This window comes from Gallus gallus, chromosome 20 (genome assembly GCF_016699485.2).
Source record: "Gallus gallus isolate bGalGal1 chromosome 20, bGalGal1.mat.broiler.GRCg7b, whole genome shotgun sequence".
Classification (NCBI taxonomy): Eukaryota; Metazoa; Chordata; class Aves; order Galliformes; family Phasianidae; genus Gallus; species Gallus gallus.
The window spans coordinates 5,177,708-5,201,011 of record NC_052551.1 but is presented as its reverse complement, the minus strand read 5'-3'; the positions used below and the strand labels follow the sequence as shown (position 1 = coordinate 5,201,011).

At 46.1% G+C, this 23,304-nt stretch overlaps 1 protein-coding gene across 1 annotated transcript in view; it reads right to left on the bottom strand.

Moving 5' to 3' along the window:
* Positions 1 to 22,823, bottom strand: part of TOP1 (DNA topoisomerase I) — a 62,350-nt gene extending 39,527 nt beyond the window's left edge. Inside the window, exons 1-2 of the mRNA NM_205110.2 lie at positions 22,627 to 22,823; positions 22,100 to 22,124 (exon numbers count right to left, since the gene is read on the bottom strand). Coding sequence (NP_990441.1) covers positions 22,100 to 22,124; positions 22,627 to 22,659 — 58 coding nt within the window. The 5' untranslated portion in view covers positions 22,660 to 22,823. The remainder of the gene's footprint in view (positions 1 to 22,099; positions 22,125 to 22,626) is intronic.
* Between the last annotated feature and the right edge of the window lie 481 nt (positions 22,824 to 23,304).

Below are 23,304 nucleotides of genomic sequence, written 5' to 3'. Positions count from 1 at the left end.
TTTACCTGCATACAGACAGGTTTCTGCCAGAAGTCTCTGCCCTTTTGCTGCATCTTGCTAAGTCTTAGGGATAAGGACTTCGTGCAATTTACTTTCTGGTTCCAGCAATACCCCAATTGTTTCCCTTATTAGACAGCCTAGAAATATCCCAGCTGCTGTATTCTGTCTAAGCATCATCTCAATGCATCCCTATGCTGATATCCAGAAGGGTAATTTAAACTTACTTGATTCTTGGGACTGAAATCTATGTCCAAATCAGAAGACGTAGTACAAAAAAAATCATCATAACACCACCTAAAAACCATTTCTAACCACTTGTTACTCCACAACACTTTTACTTCAGCTGAGGGGTTCCATTTCTGCCCTAAGCCCAGCGCCTCAATATTAGCTACTGCTCACAAGAGAAGCATACAAGCTTTGATGACTTTCAGAATCACTGGTCTGTTTCAGTGCGGTGTGCTTCCTATTACTGGTGCATTCACTCATCCTGAACCTGAGGAACAGCAAGAAATCCTTCCCCATCCCAACAGAGGATGTTTTGTGTGACCAGCAGGGTGACTGCATGCATGCATCTTTTCAGTCTCTCTTCTAGAAAGCAGAAGAAAGTCTCAAAGGCTTCTCCAGTTCCACTGCTAAATTATGCAGCTGAGGGGGAGATAAGTCAGTAACACTGGATTGGGTTCAAGAAATGGTTGAGTTCAAACCTTCTCCTGAGCTGTCCTGTCATCTGAGCAATGGTACTCGCTGTGCAGCGAAACATGTCACTCCTGGACCACACAACTATAGTTTTACAGTTTAGGCTGATTTTCTTCTCACCTACCGGGGCAGGAAAGCAGAGCACAAAGACCCTGCATGATTCCAGTGAAACAATTTCACAGATTTTTCTCCTCCCTCACAGGCTCCTCTCAAAAGCAGCCACCGTAAAAGTGCAGATCAGAGGAAGACCTCTTCACTTTCAAGTTTTACTAGTCACGTTTTACCATTTGGCACTTTTTGCCAAATCATATTAGGGATTTAATTTCCTATATACTGGGAATAAAAATGTTAAATTCATTAAGTTCAAGTACAGAAACGATGCCTAGAAGAGCCGTGAATCTTCAAACACGTGAATGCAGTTCAAGGTGTCTAAAACACACTTCGCATTCCTGGCAAAGAACAGACTTTTGCCTCAGGCACCTGATCAAAAGAATTTAGTACTGCAGAACTTTCTACAATATAGAGATTACATTAGCAAGTAGAAAGATTGGAACAGTCAATACCCAAGATCTTTAGCATGAATAGCAGTGCGGTTGGCAGGTGACCTAAACAAGCAGCAGCGAGTCCATGTGTGTAAAGGTTGCTCTGTCAGCCTCTGGTTTGAGGCACAGGGGACTGAGATCCTCACTGTGGATAGGTTATGGCTTTGGACAAGTCATCTGACTTTACATGTTTCAACAGTTGTAAAAGGCACATACAATAACCGCTCCTGATCGGTGTGGAAGAGGTTTAAATTCTACAGTATTTGTACTGCAGTTGCAGGAAGTCACAGTATGATCGTGCTGTTCCAGTAACTGATTACACTGCTTCTGGACTTTGTTTAAATGGATTGCCATTGCTGTAGCTCAGAAAGGGAGAGGAAAACCTATTGGGCAGAAAACAAAACTAGACCCAGGTATCAGGGACAACATCAATGTGCACCTACAAGTCACAGAAGCAAGAAACACACAACCAGAAAGCATCGTACTGAGAGCCAATAGTATTGTAATAGTACTATGGAAAAGCAAACCATAATCTAACAGACTACCCAAGTGAAACTGGACAAGTCACTTACTGGCCTAATGGTCCTATTTACGCAACTACAGAATACACATGAAGTGTTTAACCTGGAAAGGTATTGCAGGTCTGTTTGCTGTGCTGCCTAATTTCTCTAACAGTCCTGAAATGAAAGTGATTAGAATGGGGAGGCCAGGATTGGAGACTCCATAACCATGACCGGGATCAGAGTAACCCTAACAGAAACAGCACTTGGGGAAACAATGTTTCCTAAGCACGACATTCCGGAAAGGAGCAGGACTTGGTGCCAAGATGAAACTGCAGCGATACCCAAGCAGACTGCTGGCCTTCTGCTTTACTCAGAGCTATACTTAACAGGACAGGCACAACTTTCAAAAGCAGCTTCATATCCAACCCTGGGCTGGCACAGCCCTGGGCCTGGTGCAGCAGCCCGGACAGACTACCACTCCAACAATGCTGAAGAAACAAACCTGCCCGTGCTGTCCCACTTCCTCCGCTAAAGCAAAGCAAATTCCAAGTTTTCTGCTTTGCTGCCAAGCATCTAAATCAGTTTTGACTGAGCACAAGGAGAACAGACAAAGCAGCTCATGGTTAGGAAGCTTCAGATCCTCATAATTCATTTTCCAATCATACAAGGGAAGAAATGGAAGAAGAAAAGTATGAAAGCTTCATGAGAAGGGAGGCTGGAAAAGTACAACAGAATAAGCAAAGGCTTTATCCTTAGGCACTCACTTCAGCAATAAAGCAAGATTTCAACACAGCCCATTCCCTCTTCTCCAAGGGTTCAAATGCAGACATATACCAACACTGAATAGACTGGAGTCAACCTATTTCCCAGACAGAACTGCTGCACCAACTCTCCCACCCATGAACAACAGGGCTGGGCCAGAACCACACCATACAGCACCAGTACTGCCTTCCCATGGCAAAAAGACTTTGGAAATTTGATGGAAAGAGTAAAGCCAGTGACCTCTCCATACTTTGACAGTTACTTAAGGCAAAAGATACCATACAGGCAGGAGATGTTATAGCTTTTTCCTTAAAAGGGCTGTGCTGGGATACTTGGCTTACCCATAAGACAGACCCCTAAGTTGCTGCATTCTTTGTTAATCTTGCAATCCAATAATAGATAAATTACTGAAGAAATCTCTCTAGTCTTCCTCTGTCCTTCACATTACGAAATGACTGAGAAGTTCCACTTTCTCTCTAGCAAAGTTTTGCTACAAAAAGCACGGATTTTTAACATACAAAGTTTGCAAAACAAGATGAACACACCTTCTGCTTCACTGAAACCCCAGGGCAACATCAATCCAGGGGAGAAAGGTAAACGTGACAGCAGCGTATCAGTAATTAATGCTGCAGTAATTGAGATAGCTATGTGGTGTGATGACCTTACGCTGCTATACTGAAAACATTTTGCAGAAAAACCAACAGCAGCAAGCCCAATAACAGCCAGTGCTTCCCCACAGCCTCCTTCTGAAAGAGGTGGCACGTCCACATGGCCCTGTCCTGCAGCACATCTTACTCTCTGGCAAACAAGCACATAAAACCACTGCAAGAACAATTGCACTAGAAGACACTACGCAAAGAACAAGACTGGGGAAGCCTTATAAAGCATTAAAATATATGCTTGATCAGTACAGAAAGGCTAAATTAATAGCTGTCTCTTACACATGCCAAAGGACTCCCAACTGAGAGGCAACAATGAAGTTCCAATCCATTATTTGCATTCAGCAAATAAATAAATAAATAGAATCAATGCGAACAGAAATGTGTGTTTCCGGGGATTCCCAAGATGTAAAACATTCTCCTGTAATTGCATAAATCAGAGAATGAAAGCCATTAGTACGTTTCCATTAACAAAGCAGAATAAAACAGAGGCAAGTTAAGACTTTGGGGAAACTGTCAGCATCAGTATACAGCTTAAAAAGCCCCTGGCATGGAAGAGACAAATGTCAAGCATGGCCTCCTATGAAAACAAGATAAGAGCCACTCTAATGAACTTTATTCTTTAAGGCTATAGTAATTTATGAGTAGAAGTACTTTACACAGCTTCCTCCACTAAGAATGTGAGTACCTTGCAAACTAACACAGTCCTCCCCCGCTGGGGTACAAATGTTTTCAGCATGTTTTTCCTGTTGGTTTATGCATCTGTAGCCACATGCATAAAGCTATGGACCTGCACATCTTTAAAGCAGCAGCAAAACAGAACATGCGCTTTCACCTCAAGCTTCCAAAGCCATCGCTCATCACACCTCTGTGCAGCAGAAGGATACAACCAGGCAAGAACAGGAGAAAAACCACCCAGTGAGCACAGTGGGACTCAAGAGTGCTCCAGGATGCCAGAAATAGAGCCACGTTGGAAGCACGTGTGAGTTACACCGTATACAGCTTCGTTCCTAGCCCTTATCATGTCCAGCTTACCTTCCAGAAGCATTAATTCTTCCTCCTCCCACCTCAGACCAGCCCAGAGTTACTTTTCAGGGTCAGGGAAGGGGACCAAATAGATAGAGGAGCAGAAAGCCAGCCAACTGTGACAGTCAGCGACCCATTTCTGTCAGCTCTGTATGCATCTGAGTATCCCAACCAGATCCTAAACATCAGCACCAGACCCAGAAGGTAAGAGTGAACAAAGGGCAGCTACAGGCCTCAACTTCAATTCCTCTCTAGTTTCAGAAGCCTCACTCTCATTACAAGCCAATCGGTGTTCCAATTAGCTCCACAGATATCTATGTGAGACAGGCTCTGGAGGGGGATGGGTATAGAAGTAAACGCTGCTGAGGAACACTCAAATGAGAACCAGCTTCAGAGGAAAGACTTGCATAAAACAGAAGATGCAGGTAGATTCCCAATGGATTTCTTTGAGGTCCCTCCTAACACTGAATGTTTTTGGATAGACCATCTAATCTCACACTTCTTCTAATTCGCATCCATCTCCTCCCCATTGTGCGAAATGTGGTTAACATTGCCGGCACAGCAGGAAGAGCAGCCATGGAGAAAGCCTGGACAACTGCACGCAGGCCAGCCTGGCACGTAGGATCACAGAACTAGCTGAAAATAATGACAGAAGGTAAAATTCCAGCCCATCCAAATGGATAAGATGAGGGAGCCTAATCCCATTTCCAGAGTTTGAAGGCAAGAAACCTTTGGTGCATCCCTAAGGTCCAGTACAGGCTGCAGGGTGCTGTCACACACAGCCATCCCACAGGGAGACAAAGAAAGAGACACAGGAGCGACAAAGGCAGCCACATGGCACCACACAGACCAGGGGCTCAGGTCAGCAGGTGCTGGGAGCCTGGCGAGCCCCACGCACCACCCAGCACTGCTCCAGTGATTGCAACACACAGTCCTGTTTAGACTGTGGAGTAATCAGTGACTGCACAAGATAACCTATCCTCTGCTTCAATACAATTCAAAGCAAAATGGCTCACTTAATCCTTGCTTTCCTGCTAGCTAACCCTTTCCTCTTCTTGAGTAGGAATGCTCATCTTGCAATTCAGGCTGCAGAACTTTAGGGACGACACATGGCTCCAGCAGTCCTGCTCTCCAGAAGGATGTGCAAAGCCAGGACACACTGCTGCTCGGCCACGCCAGACACCTGCTGTCTGCACTGCAGGTCCACAGCCTCCTTGGGAAAAAGGTGGAGCATCCCTGGGGCTCAAAACCCTTCTGGTTCTGCCAGAGTTCAGAGAATCTTGTTCAGCCTGTGCTCTGCTGTCAGGTGAGAATCATGCACAGAGACTGCTCCTTTCTCACTGTCACAGGCAGGTGGGCTCCATCATATTCTTGAGACTTTTCACAAGGAATTGCCCAGGGAACAGCTTTAAGAGTTCCTCTGACAGACTGGGTCAAGAGCAAAGCAAACCCTTTGGTACAATCTGTGACAAACCCACAGCGCAGTCAGGAACTTGATGTACCATGCTGCACTTGCAGACTGAGCCGCCCCCCAGCAGAAGGCTCTTGTGCCTCCAACACAGCTTCTCATGCCACCACCAGAAAGGTGCAAACGCTATTTGGAACGCAAAGGCAGCAGATGCATATCGCAGCCAAACTTCCAAAGCAGGTGAATCAGGAGAAAAAAAAACAAAGGAGAAAACAAATCCCTAGCCCTTAGGGAGGATAATGGAAACTTCAGCTGTGTTGAAAAATAAGGAGATTCATCTCATTTTGGAGCATAAGAAGAAAAATTTCAGCCCTAAAAACTGCATTAGGCAGCAGGAAAATCGCTGCGTTGTCAGGAATAATTACACTGCAAGCGATGTCAACTAGGAAAAATATTTGCTCTTGCTTGCTGTGTAAATAACCGGTAGTTTTGGGTTCACTAAGAAGATATTTTTAAAGATTCCCTGAAATCCTGATGCTTCCTTGGCACAAGCAGAGCCCACATACATCCCAGCACTGCATGAGGACGGGGCTCAGCGTTGGTTCCCCCATTCAGTCATTTTTCCATGTCCAGGGTATGCCCACAGACCTGCAAGTTCTACAATGCACAAGGCTGTACTTACTGAGCACTCAGTACAGCTCCTACAGGCAGCACACCAGCTCCTTTACAAGTCTTCAATTGAAGTAAATAGATAATAAATGTTACTTTAAGTCACTGATTTTAATCTTGTTATGCATCTGTAATCTGTTTATTCTGCTAAATCCAGGTCAAGTCTCACTGTTGGCAGCTGTGAAGTCACACGGATGCAGATAACTGAATGCAGAATGTAACCTCTTAGTGCAGTTCAACATGCATAATGAACTCTTGACTTCAATTAAAGCAGCTCCACACTTCCCCCCCCTTTTTGAATGGGTTGCATTTCTGGATGGAAATCAAGATTTTACTAAATTCACAACTAACATTTTCAGATTACATTACACACAAAACTCACATCTGCCTTGAATGACTTAGCAAAGGGAGAAAAACATTTACTTAATTTGTTTTGCACCTGAAGCCTGTTAAAAGGAAAGAAGCATAATTCCCAGGAACCCAGCAGAACCAACTGCTTCTGCTCACCTTGTTTCCTCAGTGCTAAGAGCAGACCTCTCTTTACCTATGCAGAGATAACTAGGTGTGAAAGTGAGCTTACTTTGCTCCGCTTTTGAACAGCTTCCACTAGCACAGTCACTAAATGAGCTGTTTAAGCTGAAGGAAACATGCTGCAGGTGCAACCATCACAAGCTGGTTCATCACCGCTCTTAAATGTGAGCGCTCATCTAACAACGTGCATCACACAGAGGTCTGCTTCACAACCACTGCAACAGGACCACACTCTTCAGGTTTTCTGAATGTGAATGCTAACATATTCAAACACTTAAAGTCAGTTGGTGAGACTCAGAAAGATGCTTGAGTAACCCTGAGTGCTACCAAAGCACCCAATAGTTTGTTACTCCTGGTTACTGTGATCTGAAATGAGAACACAAAATGGTGCACAGCTGGTTTGCAGCAGTGTTCCAAAGGCAAAAAAAAAAGGATTATTTTTTGCACCTGCTCCTTTATTGGCAGCAATAGGCACAGGAAGCAAGGACAAGAGCAAAGCATATTTACAAGCTAATAATTTATTCCTGAATGATTCAATTATAAGGTATGGGGAAAGATTTTCTTAAATGTTTCTCGATTGCCAGCCTTATTTCTGTTGACACAGATTTTTATAAAAAGGTTATAATGAATGTGATTAGGGCTCAACCCACACACCTGGTGCAGTTTTACACAAATGTTACATTAAGGACCGGTGCCACTTGCTGGCTGCAGGGATGCAGCAGGTCACTCCTGGGCAGGCACAGCAGCAGCTGGCTGTGTCCTCCTGCCCTTTCCTCCCCTCCTCAGCCTTCAGGCCCGTGCCCACAGACATGGCACTGCAGCACGGCTCATGCTCCTGCTGCAAGTCTTGCTGTCCCAGAGGAGCACAGAAGCCCCAGGGCCCGCCGAACCTGCAACTCTGGAATACACTCCAATGTGGTTGAGTTGACAAGTGCTTTAGCAGTGCTATTCTCAAGTTTTATGGTACATGAGTTTATTTTTGACCTTGGATCTTTCACAATTCACAATGATGTTACTTCCTGTGCTCTAGGCTCCAGCAGATCAGAAGAAACTCCCTGTTTTCCTGTGATCACAACTGTGGCCCGTGATCAGATTTGCTTGACACTATCAGATGTAAAAAGGCACTGATACTGCAACACCAGAGCCCTAAGCCTTTATTAATGCATAGCAGTGGCATTAAGTAAAGCCTGTAAGTAAGAAAACTATGTGATGAGTACTCCTAATAAGAATGAATATGAAAAACCTATACTGATAACATCCACCAATGGCAAGAGATATTTAACTGCACATCCCATCCCCAAAACCACATGGACAGATCAAAACATCCCTGGAGATAAAGCTGTAATCAAATAGAAAATTAAATTAGCAAGATTAACAGCAACGTTTCCCTTTCAGTAATGATGTACTGAGCACCCTGCACTAGCTGAGGACAGTGCTAAGGCAAATCTGGTTTCCTAAGGACATTTGTTTGCATTCCAAGAAGCAAAGTAGTTCAGCAGTCATTGCTCAAATACTACAAATGTATCTGTGAACAGAGAAATTGTTTAAAGGTTTTCACACCCGACTTAAAAACATGCAACAGTTACCTGGTTATTGAAATATAAACCAAGATGCAGTGACCACGGTGGCAGAAAGCAAGGAATACCAGAACCTCAGTAGCACTAAAAACTGCACTTTTTTTTTCCTTAAATGCAGAAAGCATCCACACAAGTAAAACAAGGAAGCAATTTGCTAAAGCATCACATTCTCAAAAGTCTAACTCGGCCACAGGTAAGTGTGCAGTTACATCACTGTTTGCTTGATCAACGTGTGTGTTGGAAGCTGCTTTATAAGTTGCATGCACATCTGCCTACAAGACTAACTCTGGTTCAGTCAAGTGCAGGAATACATTTGCTGTGACCAACAGGGAAGAACCATAAGGCTCCTGGTAGACAAAGACACCTGACATCCTATTTCCATACTGATGTCTTCTGTAAGAGTACCAATCTCTACTGGTAACGTGATTTCAGCTTAATTCTCTATATACTTCGAACCATTCAGAGCACAGGACTTGCTAAATCACGTACCAATAGTTAGCAAAGCACTACTACTGATACACTGCTTGGTTCCTTGACAATGATGGGAAGGAGGTGGTACAGATTTAAGAAATCGTTTGTGGGATGCAGAACTGAGCAAACACCGCTGACACTGCTGACCAAGCGATGCTGAGTTCAGAACACATAGATCAGATCTGTGAGACACCTTCTCGGTGTCACATCTGATACCACAGATCTGCATTCTACTTAAAGCCCTTATGGATGCTCAAAGCCCTCTGAATATCAGACTTTGGACAAAGTGAAAACTAGCAGAATACTTACCTTTTCAGCTCTGAAACAACCAGAAGAAAATGCCACTACAGCTGTCTGCAGACCATGGACTACAAAAACATTAATACTTTTTGTGATATTGGGTAAGAGCAATTGAAGTGAGCACTTCTTTGACTGTGTTCTCCTACTGAGCTAATTGCCAAAGACTAATTCCAGAACTCTGCTGAGATTAAGCTGTCAGTACACACCATAAGGCGCTGCAAAAACTCAGCTCAGAAAAAAAGAAGTCTAAGAGTGTTTTTATTTCCGTTCCATTCAAAAAAGTTAATATTTGCCATGTGCCAGTTAGCAGACTTCTTCCTTGGGACTTCTCTATGAAAACGAAACTGAAAAGTGTTCTCCAGCTCAACTGCCCTCTCAAAACAAACTCGCTGGCGTGATAAAAGAGGACTCCTTGAACTGCATGCTAACAAGCTCCCCCGGGGATTTAAGGTCTCATAGACTGGGTTAGAGACTGAGCACGAGGCTGCTGTGCCTGGCAGACAGACGGGTGGGGTGTTTACAAAAAGGCAGAAAAACAGAAGAACTTAAAAACAACCTAATTCTGACATGAACAAACGAGGATCACATCTGTTTTGAACACTGCTTGTTTGCTGGCAACACAGCTACAGGGGATTCATTTCACAAAACAATGCTCACAGCTTCATTCTCTATAAAGGACTTGATTTAAAAACACACTCTGAGAACAGCACATCAAGCCCCTGTAAACTTGTCGATCCTTCAGGAATATGACCTGGGGTTATTGCTGTTTCTCATCCTAAGCCAGCACACAATGAGCCAAGCCTAAGCACAGATCAGCTCCTGGCAGACCCAGCCCATCTTCTGAACCAGCTATCCCTGCTGCCAGCACCAACGTCACCTGTTTGCGAAACTGCGTGCAGACAGTTTCAGCTGGCTTGCAAAGACAACAGCAGCAGCTTCAAACAGAAATCTATCAGACTCCTGGGAAAAAAAGAGTTGTATAGGATGAATATTGTAAGGTGTGCTCGTGGGCACAGGAAAACATTTTAAAATCAGGCCATGGCTCAACAGCACATTCTCTTTTCCTCTACACACTCAAAGCTGATGCTTTGACAGTGATGCCATAAACTGGAGATTACACACCATGATCAAACTTATCAGCAACAGACCTGGGCAGGAGGGAAGGGGCATAACATGGAAGGCAATGCTCAAAAAGCTGAGGAGCAATAGCTTTACGCCTTCATTTATGAAACAAGAAACTGATGGATCCATCAATCCAAGTGCTTATCTTCTGCATAAAACTCAACATAAGAACTACGTGACTGGGATAACCAGCTTACTGCCTGCCGGCTGCTCTGCTCCATGCACTGCAAGACACACTATGGATCAGGGCAAATACAGCCACACCGCTGGACTCTCAAAACCAGAAACTGAAATCTAAAGAAGCCAAGCATGGGGCATCGAGTTCCAAGCCACATTTTCTCTTCATATCTAGATAACTAATGCTGTCTAAAACCTAAAAGGAAGCTTGTTTTAGATATAAGTGATGCTGAATAAGCCCACTTGATGATAAAAGAAAAGCTTAATTGTTTATGACAGCCATCAAACTCCAGAGAGAAGCACATTTTAAATTAGAAGACTGCATCTAGTCATAAAAACAAGTATTTCAAGGACAGTTCTTACACTTCCCCTAATAAAGTACAGGTGACATATCCAGCTATAATACTGTGACTCAGACAAGATGCTAGCTCCTCAGAATGGGTTCCTGCTTCTGGAGTAGGAAGAACACAAGAGGATGTAAGAAAACTAAAGAGGAAAAGGCTCTTGAAAAAAATAATACATTATCCACATTCAGAAGCAAAGACGTGCTGGGCAGCTGAAGGGCTGTTTCAATCTGCTGGAGGAAGATGAAGTGACCCAAATGTCTCAGCAGCTCCAGGACGATGGCTGGCAGGAATCAGAGTTAACAGCACTGATATCCCAACTGATTTGTGCCACTCTTTCTTTGCTAAAAATATGGCTCAAGACACTTACATCAGGCCTGGGCAATACCACAGGATCAGTGTCAGTTCTGCTAAGAGTTCATTCCTCACACTGCAGTTCCCATCACACAAAAGCTGTCGCTGCCTCCAGATCTGGCAGTTTATGCCCGTGTGCTGGAACACAGCTCACACACTGCTTTTCCACCATGAGGATTTTTATTAAAATGAGAAACAACACTAAAAACCAAGCACCGGGGGGAAATGCCAGGAAAGAAGGCTTACGCTGATCCACACATGAAGGGGTTCACTGTGCATGTGGAAGTGTTACAACAGACACAGCACATTTTAATAGCTTCATGACATTCTCAGCCCTCCAAAGAGAAGCAGGCAGCTTTTATTCCCCATCTGGTGGTCATTAACTCTGGAGTACAAACCTCAGACTACGTCATTAGTGCTACTCCATCCCTCCATTTTGTACACGCTGCCTCTGTTGCAATGAATCACGCTCTCAGATCTCTCTGTAGCACTCCTGCTCCCAGCTTCCCAAACTGCTAGATTCAAATAGAGAGTGCTCGTCTAACCCGTAAGTGTACCTGCTTAGGCAAGTTCAAACCAGAACCTGCCCTTCCTTGCTGTTTTATCTCTCCAGTAATTGATCTTACTCACACACTTGCTAGGATTCGCAAACTGGCAAGAGACATAATATGCTGTGTTGATGCTCTTCCTACTGCTCAAGGCAGAGTTAGCAGACACTCACACCAGCTGGCATGCATGGTGCAGAGACAAACCTGACAAGTACTCGATGCCGGCACCTTGCACACACACCAGGCAGCCACTCATCTCACTGCTAGAGCCCCAGCACCATCACTACAGAACCCAACACGCAACATTTTAGTATCTGAGAAATAATTCAGTACATATATATGTATGTGTATCTATAGGCTTTAGTTGCTGAGATGCATTCTGCAGTTAAAAAACCTGCAGCTTATTTTGCAATATTTTTTATTACTGTACTGCCCACTCCTAACCATCTCAGTCCTCATCTGGAGAGAATTAAGCATAAAAAACAGAAGCCCAGCTTGGAACTGAACCTTAGTCCCAGCCGGGCAGCTCTGTATCTATTCCTGGGGACACTCCCGCTCTGTTCATGCTTCTCCACCTCCGAGCTGAGCACAGTCCTCCCCCCCACCCACTGCGCAGTCTATTTAAGCACGATGGCCTTAGGATAGCATAACAATGTATAGAGCACAAAAGACATTAATCCCAGACACAGGGTCCACATGTAACAGAATGTCCCTCCCCAGAGCTTCCTGCCTCCAGCTTCAGAAGGGTCTTTTTCTGCATTAAGCCCTTCATCTTCACACAGCCCGACACAGAGCATGGACTGCTGGCAAAGCAGCGCCACACAGAACCCAAAGCTGGAATTAGAACTGTCAGCTCATTCAGCTACCAAATTCCCCAGCGACACAGCAAGCTCACCGCTGACTTGCACCCAACTGCAGGAAGACAGAGGAGGATGAGTACAACTCTCCTACCTGGCTAGGAGGCGTCCACACCATCTCCTTCTGCAATCCATGCGACAGCCTGGCCCCTGCCATCATTTCTTCTTTTCTCCTCATAGAAGTCTGCTTGCAGACCACAAAAATAGAAGCCTGTCTCCTAGTTATGCTGTTCTGTCTCCAGAAATCCCTGTGTTTTGGTTAGAAGACCAAAGTTGGGAGCTTCTCAACTCCATCTCCGGTTACTTCAAAAGCCACAGCAGACACTTACTGTACGTCAAAGGAAAACAGATGTTTACCGTCTACTTTTCCCTCATCCTCTCCCCAGAAAGGTCTTCTTAGGCCACTTCAAACCACTTCTCCAAAACAAGAAACTGCAACCTCAGAGGAAGACAAGCAGCTGTTTTGACAGGTCTGGCCCCTGTTCAAATATTGCAATACAAGCCTTGAGCAGTAATACATTGCCATCAATAAAGAGTTCAACTAAAGTACACTGCCCTGCCCCTAACACATTGATCATCTATGCCAGGCTACATACAAAGACAAACTACCCCGTTGTTATTCAAATCAAAAAGGTCTGCAAAAGAAAGGTGGCAAATAAAGGAAGAACGCAGGCCCCGACTAACACTCTACAAATGTGTATTGTCCTGTGACAGCGGCAATGTTAGGCAATAGATCAGAGGAAGTGACAAATGCCAGAAGAAATTAAAAAGCTATCTGTGCTTGGGCATTGCTCCACTCTTATTTTCTTGCCTTTTTTTTTTTTTAAGCCACAAACCACACCTCTGCTTACAGTCTAAAAAAATAGTTCCTCAAGAAGATGTTAATGCTGCTCCATTTAGACGCTGCCACACAAATCTTTCCGCTGCACCAACGTGACAGACACTTGGATGGAGACAACATCCAACCCCATGCAGTGCACACTGAGCAGGGAGGCAGCCCAGTGCTGCAGGGACCACTGTGCGCTGGGAAAGATCCTTGCGGTGCAGATAACAGCACTCATGCATTAGCCCAGTGGCTGTCAGACAGGACGAGCTGTACGTGGGCTTTGAACACGAGAGCTCATCTCTCTTTTCTGCCCATCATTTATTCCCTCATACTGCAGAATCCTATACTCTTGAAATCCCAGGTGCTTGCTGCAAAGATTATTATGAAGTTGCAAATCAATGACAGCAATTTCAAACTGAGCAGCATGTGGCCAAGTCTTATTTTTAGGAAATCTTTGAAAAATGGTATTAAAGGAGAAAAAGATATTCTGAAGAATCAGAACTACGGTTACATTGAGGATGTGAGAGCATTTTTCTCCCAGCGTTGCACTACATGCTAAAATATTTTATGTCTGCATAAGACTCTACATTATACCAGCTAGCACACACAGCCCGCATCCTTATCACGGAGCATGTCATTAAAGGACACAGATGTGTCCCAGCCAGAGGTGAGCTGTACAGACTGATCAAAATATGTCAGTGAAGCTACAAGAACCCTCCAAGCTGTCTCGAGGCAGAAATCCATCTCTCTTCAGTCAGAAAGATGCAGCCAGCTGCAAAACTGCTCTGCTCCAGTGCTGAGTCCCACAGATGTCCATCTGTCTTTAACAGGCAACCAAGCAGAACTAGGCAGCAGTCAGTCTCTGTTTTTTGGTGGGCACCACAAAGCTGAGCGCTCTGCAATACTCAGAAGGAAGGCACCGCCTTTATAATGCTCCCTAAAAAAATCCCTTCTCCCTGATGAAGGTAGGAGATAAAAATACACACATGCACTCCCACACAGCTCACAGCTGCACAAAGCATATGGTAAGCTTGTGAGGATGAACAAATACATTCGTGTCAAAAATATCAATAGAGAATTCCAAATATCTGCCGATCAGAATCTCTGTGAGAAGCAATCTTTGGTTTTAAGAGATTGACAGGACCCTGATAACAGACTTCTTAATGGCCTGATGTTGTCTCTGTTTGCCTTGCAGTCACCCCAGCTCCAGAGGCTACACAGCCTTCAAACTTATGAGAGGATCTACATACTGTGGGTGAAGACAAGGTGTTTTCCTTGGTGCTGTACTGTTTGCTGAGGCTGGATGACAAGCACCCCAACCAACTCTGCTCTGCCACCCACCTTCAAGCCTGCATCGCCCCCATCCCATCGAGATACACACTTCAGAGCTCTCCAGCCTCCGCCTCCAAAGCTCCCCAGGACAGGAGGCAGACAAGCTCAGTGCTGCCCGTCCTTGTGACTCCTTTGTGCTGGCAGTGTCCAACTGCACAGCAGTTGTCAGTGCAAGTTAATTGTCTGAGCTGAGCTACTACAGCGACCATCTCCAAGTGAAGCTATGGGGATCTAGCGAACAGCCTGGAACAAAGGGAACTTCCCCTGGGTGAAGCAACACTATGAAATGCAGCATTCACAGGAACTATCTGGCCCTTCTTTTTTCCACACAGAAACATGCTATCCCAGCAGGCAAAGAGTCCTGAGACTATGGAAAACATCCCCACAACTGCAATAAAACTCCAGCAAATTTCTCAGGCAATTCTTAGTAAAAGAACAGTCTGCTCTCTACTCACCTTCCCTCACTGCAGAGCTCCATCTCTATCATTAGCAGTTATGAGGAACTAATTGCTGAGGTCTCCCACTTCCCCAACAGCATCAGGAGGATCTCCCAGAGTTTTGGTTACTGCAAGGACTGGCACAGAACTATTTCCCATCACCATCCCTGCTGACACTACAGAACAGTCTAAGGTTCAACAAAATACTGTTTTCGTCCCAAAGAGGTTTGAGAGCCATCAGTGTTAAGCAGGTGTATGAGAAGAACAAGCTTCAGGAGGGCTGATGGCAGCTCAGGCTCCCTTCTCCTTTTGCAGGTCTGGAACTCTCACTGTGGATCAGCTGCAGAAACTGTTTCAGAACCACATTTCAATATGAAAGAATGCTTATAGGCTCACATTCCTGGCACAGGTATACAACAGTAATGCCACCCCTTCTTCTTCACATCCTTTTCTGAGCACCCTTAACTTTCACTGTGATACCAGAAGACGTTCCTGCAGTTCACTGCTCAGGACTGTTAGTTAAAAAGCAAGCATCAAAGATGAGACCACTTCTAATCATAAGCCTGATTAACTCTACTGGAAATGTTTAGCATTTACATGAGCCAGGTCATTTTGAACAAATTCTGTTCTAAAAAATGTTATAGTCCTGTATATGCTGGAAAGCCCCCACAACTCATTCAGCTCAACTACTCTGCCCAGAGATGCACATCAACCCTGTGTTAATCCCAGTGCTACACCAGTGACAGCAGGAGCTCCCTGGTTGCCAGAGTACAGACAGCAGCCACTGGGAATGCTGTTTAGAAGGATTCACCCCACTGTAGCTGAAAGTTTGTTTCCAAGCTGCGATTTTCCAGCTGTTCATGTGAAGCACAGGTCAGCAGCTACTCACGCACGGCTGGAACAACAGCAAGCCCATTCCCTTCCCTGTTCTTTCAAGTGGAGAAAGTATTTCAAAGTCTAATGATGATACATATTTAAACAGTGACGGTGCTAGCGAGCTCAGAACTGATAGTCATGCATGGAAAAGGCATGGCAGGGCTGAGCTGTCACCTGACGCTGCCTCACTCAAACACAGCTCCAGAAAAGCAAGGTGATAAACACCGGTTCCTACAAGCAGTATTCTCTCTCAGATTTGGAAACCTAAGACACAGACCTTTAAAGATGCAAGCAGGAGCAGAATACACAGTGCTAGATAGTATTTTGCTCTCCAGTTTCAGAGTGTGATGTTTCATACAGAACATTCGGGGCAGTTTATATAAAACTAGCTGCCACAAAAGCCATTCCATTTAATAAGCCAGTAAATATTTCTGAATGACTGTGTGTCTCTTACAAGGATAGCAGAAATTTTTATCAGCACAACCAGTCTTGAAAGAGAAACTGTTCCATCTTGAAAAGCCAACTCAAAAAAGTCTGCACTGATTTCTTATGCTAAATCACCCTTTCCATAAAGAATTCCCTGCATCATTAAAGCTCACCCCTCCAGACCAACAACAAAAAAGCAGATATCAGGTCAGGACACCACTGATGTTAGTGGAACTACAGCAACTTATGCTATCAGTACGAATCTGACACAGACTGTCTCTCTACCAGGGCAGAGACTGGTGCTATCTCAGCTGATATTACTTTAACAGGAATCCAGTGAAATCATTAACAGAGGAATTTGAGTCAATGAGATGTTAAGTACTTGCTATAATTACATATTATTGCTGTTTCTGCTGATAGTGCAGCTCAGGAGGTAGGAATTCAATGATTTATCCACCAAATATCTGAAATCACAACCATAAAATGAAATCAGACCTGAATTTATGTCTGACCATCTTTATGTGCTGTGTGCCTATTTTATGGAAAGCCATGTAAAAAGCCACACTTCTACATAAACGTTGGTTCCATAGTTAAATACTTGTCACGTTTTACAAAGTAAACAAAGAAGCCTAGATAGGATATTAGAACAGATATTGCCTAATGCTGCAGCAAAACGGAAAACATCTTAAGAAAATCTGAAAGTAGGAAGCACACAGGCCATTAACCCCCAGAGCACATCTTCCAGCACATTTAGGTAATTCTGCTGAGTTTTAACAAAACCAGAAGTTGGCCGCAGCTAAAAGGAAAGCATTCAGCTCCTCACTCCCACAAGACACCCATTAAGTTTTAACCTGAACGCTGAACGTGTCAGAACAATTAACACAACAGACCTCTGGGTCTTTGGTAAAGCCCTTCCGAAGCTATTGCTGGGAAAATAATGCAAACAGCTTATGGAGCACATGATATACAAGAAGGGGTTACCAACGATATTTTTATTTACGTTTCACAAGGTCTCCCTACAGTCTGCATTTCTGAGACGTGTCAGAAATAACCAAGTGACGGCAGCATAACCTTACTTCCCTCATCAAGAGGGCTCCTTCAGCAAAGAGACACTCTTACATTCTACAGTCCTGCAAAAGGTTGCTAAAGATGTTGGAAACCGAAAGAAATTTTGCATGGTCTGACATTTAAATACTTTTAAAATCCAAAAGCTGAGTGGTTTCGGACTTACATTCACCCCAAGCATTGTTCTGAGCAGGGGCTGCGGGCAGCACTCCTTATAGCACAGGCTCACCGACATCCCTCTTTGGAAAGGAAGGCAGGGAGTGATTCAAAGCTTGTGCTGGAAGGAACAGGCTACATTCCTTAAGATTCACGTTTCCATGCATCACAAAAAAGGGAAAGGAAATTTGCAGTGGAGATATCAATCTGCTTCTAAATACCACTAACTACCTTTGCACATTGGATCCCCGGCCAAACATCTGACATTTAAAAGCACCGATGACATCACGCTCCCAGGGAACTTAAAAGCCACTTTTGCCCTGAAGTACAACAGGGACAGAGCACAGCAGCTTATCTCGCAGCTCCCTAACTTGGTGAGGCTTTGCTCTGCAGCTCTAGCGGCAGCACCAGGGCACCAAGCCCTCTGTCAGAAGCAGCTCTGCTCTCCTTCACAAGAAACTCTCAGCCATCCAGAAGGCACCAATGAAACACAGGGAAGGAAGAACAAATCAAGCCTCCAGCAGCGTTTCACAGCCACTGAAAAAATCCCCAGGATCTCTGCTATGCTGCTGTTCAGTTTGTTAGCATTTAGGCCATCCCCACCTTCTACGTGCCCAGCTCTATCATCAGAAAGGAAACATGAATTTAATGTGAAACAAAGCATGCAGAAATTCCACAGCTTGTAAGGCAGTTGTTTGGCACCCTTGCTATTCGGATTAGGTTTCCTTCTTGCTTACTCCCTCCCTTTCATCCCTTCATTCTGATATTCAGAGGTGCCATCCAAGCACTTAGTTCAACATAAAACCTGCCTGTTTCTGATAAGTTGCAGAAGCTGAAGCAAGAAAAGCCTTTTTCCCCCCTCCTCAAACTGCTATTGAAGCAAGCCTCTCGTTCAAGCACACCTGACTTCTAGAAGCCATCTCTATAATTCTGGTCAATGAAATTCACACTTCATTCCTATCAATACACGGTAATGGTTACAAATTCAATCTTAACATTACTGGCCAAGTCAACAGGAAAGGAAAAAAAAACCAACCACAACACTGCTTAGGGTGATGTCTTCACTTTCTACTGGAGCAGTGCTGGATGTTACAGAAGTTCTGCCTGCAGACCAACAGCCACAGCACCAGCAGCAGTGCCATTCAGGAGCTTTGTTGGGAATTTGATCATTTTGCAAACAATTTTTATCTACTGCACACCACAAACACAATACGACAACTGAAAGTCAAGATAAATTCCTCTCGGTCTCAACACTGCCCTGAGAAGAGACTGTTATTTGAACTGAGTAGGAAAGCTCTTAAAGGCAAAACTAAACAGAATCCAAGCAGGTTTTGCATCTGAAGTGATACACAATTTGCCAAGTGAGAAGAAAAAACAACACTTTCTTCTTGTACTCGAGTACAGAGTTGTGACTCAACATTCACTTCTGTGAAGAAGGGGTCATTTTCAATGACCAAGCTGTACTTGGAAATGACAGTTTTAGGCTACTGCATCCCTTCTATCAAGCTTCAGACTGTAGGATGTTACTTGCAAAAAAAAGCTCACTGCTTCAGCACAGCACTGTTCTCAGGATGGTTTGCAAACAGCCGCCCTTAAGACCGAACATGGAAAATTCTTTGCAGATTGTTCCACCACCGAAAATACAGTTAAGGTGAAAAAAATACCCTCTGTGGCCAAATTAAACAGGAGGGAGAATCTGGATATTGAGATGGAATGCAATTACCCGGGTTGGAATTTGCCCAGGACACTCTTGCTTGGAGTAGCCAGAACGCTCTGGCTATTCAATGCTACGAAATAGCCAAGAATGCATATTTACAAGTGACATCCTCTCTCATCCCCAATACTACCCCTCTATCAATGCAACTGGTACACAACACAAACCAAGCCCTTCACTGCAGCCAGCACCCTCCTGAGACCTGCAATCAGCCAGCACATCACCTCCACCCGCCCTCCTTCAGCTGCAACAATTTGTGCCATCACAGCAGCAAGGACACTGACCTAAATATGAGACATTTGTAACAACAGGAAGCTCTGAAGTGCCTAAGTTGCCCTGTTAGTGATACACTAATCAGAAGTCACCCAAAACACTCCTTGCTAATGAAAACGTTTAGTGCTTTTAGATCAGTGCTTACATTCAACACTGAGAATTAGTCAGCTCTCAGGAAAACCTCCCTTCTCCCTAAACACTGAGGCGATGCAGCCTGAAATGAGATTCTGCCTCTGCTGCTAAGAGCTGCCTGACGATAACCAAAGTACAAACCAATTCTAAACATCTAGGAAATGTACTTGAGATTCCCACCACCCATTTCTGCTCTTTGCCACTAAACAGGATCAGAACAAGAACATAAAAGCTAGAAGCCCAGCGCTGTGCCCAAACGAGACGTGCTATTCTCAGACTGCGTGGCAACTCCCAGCACAGGAGCACAGAGAGGAAAGGAGCCTCAAGTGAGCAGAGGTGACAGGTTTTCAGGAGGATCAGCCCTGGTCACAAGGTGGAGGAGGACAAGCGTCTATTCAGTGTTATTCCCTTACCAAGACTAACAGCATGACATGCACCTCCCAGCATTTGGAGGATTTGGGATTTTAGGGGCCTCTAATCAGCCACAAAGATGTTTCACGACAGCAATAAAAACAATTACAATACGAGGAAAAGAGTGCTGATGCAGTGGTAGGAATTCACTGCGTGTGTCTGAGCTACCAGAACTCAGTGTTTTAAAGGTGTCCTTAAATGTGCACAGCAGATTCTTCCAACCCATGGTAGAAATCAAAATTGGAGGAGTTTTAAGCACCAAATGACTAAGATCAGTGTGAGAATAAAAGGGTACATGGTCATAATGCAGGACAAAATCCCCCAAAGAGCTTCACTGGGAAGGGTCGATGTGCATCATTTCCCCTACGTAAAGCAGCACATAACTGAGCTTTCCAGGGAGTTCTTTCCCCTAAATAGACATGATCCTTAGGCAAATATTTCCCAGCATAAGAATGCTACAAGTATTCAAATACATGCTGGTACTGAAGTTGCTTCAGGAGTCCCTACTGCAGTTCCTGAAAAACCCACTTTGCCTTTTGCTCTGCTAAAAGTCATTCCCAGAGCTTTGCTCCAGCATCACAATTTAAATAAAGTTCAGAAACTGTTTAACTCCTACTGCACGCTCCTACTGCACACACACAACCACATTCCAACCAAGGGACAGGAAGAAAGGTGCACACAAAGGTAGATTTGTAAATATTTACAGATAGCAGCTTTCAGAGCTATCAGGGCACGTGGGCATTGTCCAGAAATCACTACAGGAAAGCAGTGAGTAAAGCAAAGATATCTTCAGTTGATTCTTATTTGTCCTCTGCCACCCCAGCACGGAGGGCTGCTCCACCACCCCCATCAGTGTGACAGTAACACACGGCTGGGTGACACCTGGCCAACTGCCCCCACCGGGCTCAAACCCTTTGATTTGTCACCTAACAGCACGGGGAGGGGGTTAGCATCCTAAATAAACACCAAATAAACCATCAAAAGAACCCAAAAAACAGTTGTTATCAGGCTCACTGGGGAACGTAATGCATTAAAATAAACATCAGATATATATTTACATATATGAACACGTACGTTAAAAAAAAATCAGGACTTCTACAGTGTTTCTAAGCAAAAAGCACAGTTACAGCTGCAAACTTTTGGAAGCAATGCTGCCTACCTCTCTGGAACTGCCTACACAGCTTGTGTTGTCTTCTGTTGGTTGTTTGTTTTTTCCCCCCCTAACGTGGGATTTTAATTTTAATTAAAAAGCCCCACCCAAGAAGGTGAACTTCCATCAATGAAACGGGGAGGAAAGAACTAGCAGGGATCTTAAAATGGATGCGGCAGATTCTTTGAAAAAGAGCAACATGTTGCAATCACCTTTCATTTCAGGGGAAGGGAGGGATTCCCTGAAAGGAACAGAGCGGGGAAGCATGGGGGGGGGAGGGAGGGGGGGAATGGGGGGGGGGGCAGGCAGCGATAAAAACGGCTCTGGGTTTTATTTTAGCTAAAAACTTCGCTTTCCCCTCTGCTAATAGAGGGCTGGGGGCCGGGGATCGCCGCCCGCCCCCCCCCGCGGAAGGCTGCTCGGCGGCAGCTCGGGGAGGAGGAGAAGGAGAGAAAGCCACAGAGAGGAGAGGAGAAAAAGAAAATGGCGCAGAGACTAAGTCCCGACCGCCGACACGGCGACTTTCCAGCGAGGAATCGGGGCCTAAAGGGAACCCCGGAGGGGCCGATGGGAGCGGATCGGGGGCCTCCGGTGCCCCCTCTGTGCGAAGAGGCGGTCGGGGGGGCGCGGGGCGGGCGGGAAGGGGGCGCGGGGGGCGGCTCGATGGGAACAATGGGGCCGGTGAGCGCGGAGCCGGGACTTAGTCTCTGGGACGCCATGTCTGCGCGGCGCGGGGCGCGCCGGGGCCCACTCACCGTTGGCTCGGAAATCCGCCTCGATCTGCGGGGAGAGGAGACAGGGAGAGGCCGTGAGAAACGCCGAAGACGGAGGGGGGGGCCGCGTGCGTTTAGCGATGTACCCGCGGAAGGGGCGGCGGGCCCGGAGCCCCCCTTCTCTTTTTGTTTTTTATTTATTTTTTTTTCTTTTTTTCCTCTCTCCCAGGAAAATGAAACACCGAAGGAGAGGCAGCGGCACGATGCGGAACGCAGCCCCGGGGGGGGGGGGTTGGGGGGGTGTTCAGGCCGCCGTACAGCCGGGCGGGGGGGCAAAGCAGAAAGAACCGGCAACCCCCCCTCAGGGAACCTCACCCCCCCATCCGAGCGGCACCGACCGGCACCGGGGGCAGCGGGTCCCAGCGGGTCCGGGCGGCCACGCCGGGCTGACAGGGATCCCCCACCCGTGCGCGGCCCCCCCCGGCGGGAGCTGAGGTGAAGCGCCTCCTCAGGGCCCACCGCGACGGGAAGGGACGAAGGGCCCCGCGCCGGGCTCCCCCGGGACTCACCTGGGAGTCGTTGTGCAGCTGGTCCCCGCTCATGCCGGAGGGTGCGGGAGAGGCCGAGCCGAGCGGAGCGAAGCGGGAGGAGAGCGAAGCGGAGAGGAGCAAAACTGAGCTGAAGCCGCCGGGGACGCGCGGAGCGGGGACGCGACGCAGAGCGCAGCCCCGGGCTCCTCAGCGGTTGTGTAACAGACACTAAGTCCTGGTTTCGGCGCACTGCGCAGACGCGGTGCCTCTTACCCGCGGGGCGGAGCCAAGGCACTGCTAAGCGGAACGCTGGGACGGGCGCCGGGAAACGGCAGTTGGAATATTTGCATAGAAGCCCCGCCCCGGCGCCCCGATTTATTTGCATACAGGCCACGCCCCCCACCCGGCCACTCCTCCGAACGCAGCCGACTCGCCCGCTGCCACCCGCGCGCTCGTAAAACACACGTAGTCCCGCCTCTTCCTCCCTGTCCTCCAATCGCGCGAAACGACCTTACCCTTCATTTGCATACTTAACTCCGCCCCGGCGCTCCCTTCCCCGCCTCGGAAGGAGCCCGGAGCATTGTGTAAGAAGCCGTCCCCCACTGTGCGCGGAGTCCGCATGCGCCCCACCACACCCTGCCGGCGGCCGACTAAATTTGCATGGCGAGCCCCGCCTCCCCGCCCTCAGGCCACGCCCCCGTCCTGTCAGGGGAGCAT